This window comes from Myotis brandtii, unplaced genomic scaffold (assembly GCF_000412655.1).
Source record: "Myotis brandtii unplaced genomic scaffold, ASM41265v1 scaffold236, whole genome shotgun sequence".
NCBI classification, from domain to species: domain Eukaryota; kingdom Metazoa; phylum Chordata; class Mammalia; order Chiroptera; family Vespertilionidae; genus Myotis; species Myotis brandtii.
Genome location: NW_005358901.1, coordinates 441,063 through 443,879, shown reverse-complemented (window position 1 = coordinate 443,879; position 2,817 = coordinate 441,063). Strand labels below are relative to the sequence as shown.

The 2,817-nt window shown below is 50.6% G+C and overlaps 1 protein-coding gene across 3 annotated transcripts in view; it reads left to right on the top strand.

Moving 5' to 3' along the window:
• Nucleotides 1-2,817, top strand: part of PTK2B (protein tyrosine kinase 2 beta) — a 136,144-nt gene that overhangs the window by 76,385 nt on the left and 56,942 nt on the right. For all 3 annotated transcript variants that reach the window (XM_005866652.2, XM_005866651.2, XM_014540082.1), the window contains exon 2: nt 1,390-1,630. In XM_005866652.2, the coding sequence (XP_005866714.1) occupies nt 1,427-1,630 (204 nt within the window). In that variant the 5' untranslated portion in view covers nt 1,390-1,426. The remainder of the gene's footprint in view (nt 1-1,389; nt 1,631-2,817) is intronic.

Below are 2,817 nucleotides of genomic sequence, written 5' to 3'. Positions count from 1 at the left end.
AGAGAGGAAGGGAGAGGGAGAGAGAGATAGAAACATCAATGATGAGAGAGAATCATTGACCGGCTGCCTCCTGCACACCCTCCACTGGGGACCAAGCCTGCAAACCAGGGCATGTGCCCTGACTGGGAATCGAACCATGACCTCCTGGTTCATAGAGCCACAACCACTGAGCAACACCGGCTGGACACGCATTTGTATTTTAACATTGCCAATTCACAACTTCTTCTGGTCTAGGAATGTCCCCCTAAGTGTCCCTCCCCCCCCCAGTCTTTTGTTAGAAGGGAGATATCTCTGTAAGTATGGGTTCAGAAAGAGACCAAAGCTTCATTTAGAACAGTGGTTCCCAACCCAGGCTGAATGTTAGAAAAATCCTTGGAAACTTAAAAATACCAATTCCGGGCCTCCCCACACACCAGCTCAGTGGCCATCTCTGAGCATAGGGCCTGGCTTTAGGCTTTCTTACAACCTTTGCGGGGGATCCTAAGGCAGAGCTAAGGTTGATACCACCGATCTGCAGCTGGAACTTCCATTGTTTCCTTCGGGCACTCCTGCTTCGGACCAGTGGGGGGTCAACCCAACAGTGTTGTGCTGGCTCCAAAGGACCACTTTTGCTGAGATTCAGGGTGAACTAAAGGTCCCTAGGATTCTTATTGTCTATTTAAGTGTCAACCCCACTGTCATCAGAACTGGGCAGGTCCTCTAGGGGCCCAGCCCAACTCCCTCCCAGATTGGGCCGCTGGAGTGCTGTTCCTCTTGAGTTCTCCTGCCTGCAGTGAACAATGTGCTGTATGTGAGTTCCTGTGGGACTGAGGCCTCCTGCCCAGAAAGTTCGGGCTGGTGGTGGCTTCGGATGGAGGCAGACAAAGCCATCAGCTGACAGCCTGGCCACCCACCTGGGTCCTTTCCTGCCTTCTCCGTTCCAGTGCCCTCCAGGCCACCCATTCTCCAATTCTGTTTCTTCTCATTCCCCCCCCCCCCCCCCTGTCCCTGCCTCTCTCCTGCTATTTTCCACTGTCCTCTTTGCTTTTTCTGCTCAGCTGTGCCTTGGAACCATGCGGTGGCCGCCTCCTCTCACAGCTTCGTTTGCAACGTGTGGGCCCCTTGTCTAGGATCCAGTGTGGGAAGAGAAAAGGAGTGGGGAGAGGGGGCTTCTAGAAGAGAGTGCACACGGCCTGGGAGTTCCAGGTCTGGGTTTTAAATGGTACCCGGATGTTTATGCAAACGGATGCTTTGTGTTTCAGCTTCCCCCAGTGCCTTTAAGGGAGGTTTCTGGGACTGGGAGAAGGTGTTGTTTGCGTGGGTCTCAGCTCCTTGGGTGCTGTCCCTGGGGGGTGAGGCATGTGGACCTACACGATTCGCTTCAGGGCTGTCTCTCTGCTGTCTCCGCAGGATTGCGATGTGCTGGTCCTAGCTGCTGTCTGAGAGGATGTCTGGGGTGTCCCAGCCCCTGAGCCGAGTAAAGGTGGGCACGCTATGTCGGCCAGAAGGCCCCCCAGAGCCCATGGTGGTGATGCCAGTAGATGTGGAAAAGGAAGACGTGCGGATCCTCAAGGTCTGCTTCTATAGCAACAGCTTCAACCCTGGGAAGAACTTCAAACTGGTTAAATGCACTGTGCAGACCGAGATCCGGGTGAGTGTGGCAGGCGGTGCCTGCTCCGTCCGTTTGTCTGTCTCTCCCTGTCCTTCAGAGCAGCTGAGCGGCCCTCCTTCAGCCTAGCAGGCTCCCCGGTAGCCACCCTGCGCTGGGGGCACCAAGGGAGAAGTTCTCAGCCTGCAGAGCCAGGCTCCTCTTCAGGGGTCTGCAACCTACCTCACTAGTAGCCTAGGGAATGGGTTTTATAGCTTTTAGCTTTCGTTAGAACCCCAGATCATTTGCTTGGTCTTTGATTCAACTCATTAAATATACACTGAGTGGCCAAATTATTATGACCACCCCATCAGTACAAGGAAGTGAATTAGTTATGCAAGTAATAATAATAATAAAACATTGAGAATATTTGCTTAGGAAGTTTTCAATATTCAGTATTTTTGGAAGTGTCAATGAAGTACTGATGGGGTAGTCATAATAATCTGGCCACTCAGTGTATATGATATTTGAGTTTCTGCAAGAGAAATAAGAGCCCCCACCCTCCAAAAGTTTACACTCTGATGGAGTTGGAATTAGAGAGATACACAAGTGATGGAATTGAAAATAGAACAAAAATGGTACAAGACATGTGCTGGGTGCTCAGATCAGGAGCTGGTGGGGGCATTTAGAGGATGTTAATGAACTAGAGATGCCCTAGAACAGGTGAGTGGTGGCAGACCCTTTCTGAGGCAATACTTCCAATGATCGGCTCATTCTCATCCCGGGCCGCGGAATCTGTTTTGCAAGTCCAGGTGCCCACCATCATCATGACACCTGGGCACCAGGAAACCAGTTCAGCTCAACCACACGTATAAGAACTTGTCATCAGAAACAGAGTTACAATACAGTGATTGATTGAAATGCCTACGTTTATTGGACAATTACCATGTACGGCCTGGATCAATTCCTCTACAAACATTATCTCACTGAATCTTCCCAATGACCTCATGAGGTAGTTACAATGAGGACATCCCTTTTTACTGCCCAGAATATTCCTTTCTGACGATTGCGAAAGAAAGCTGAATTGGTTCTCAAAAGGTTGTTTCCTTGAACAAAGGCAGCAGGGGACTTTGGGGAAAACTAACCAGGTCTGAGAAAGCTGGATGAATCCTCTCCAATCCTCTCCTTACCAATCCTCCTGTCCTAAAAGTCAGCATCCCCCAAACTCAGTGAGTGTCTCTTCGGATTGG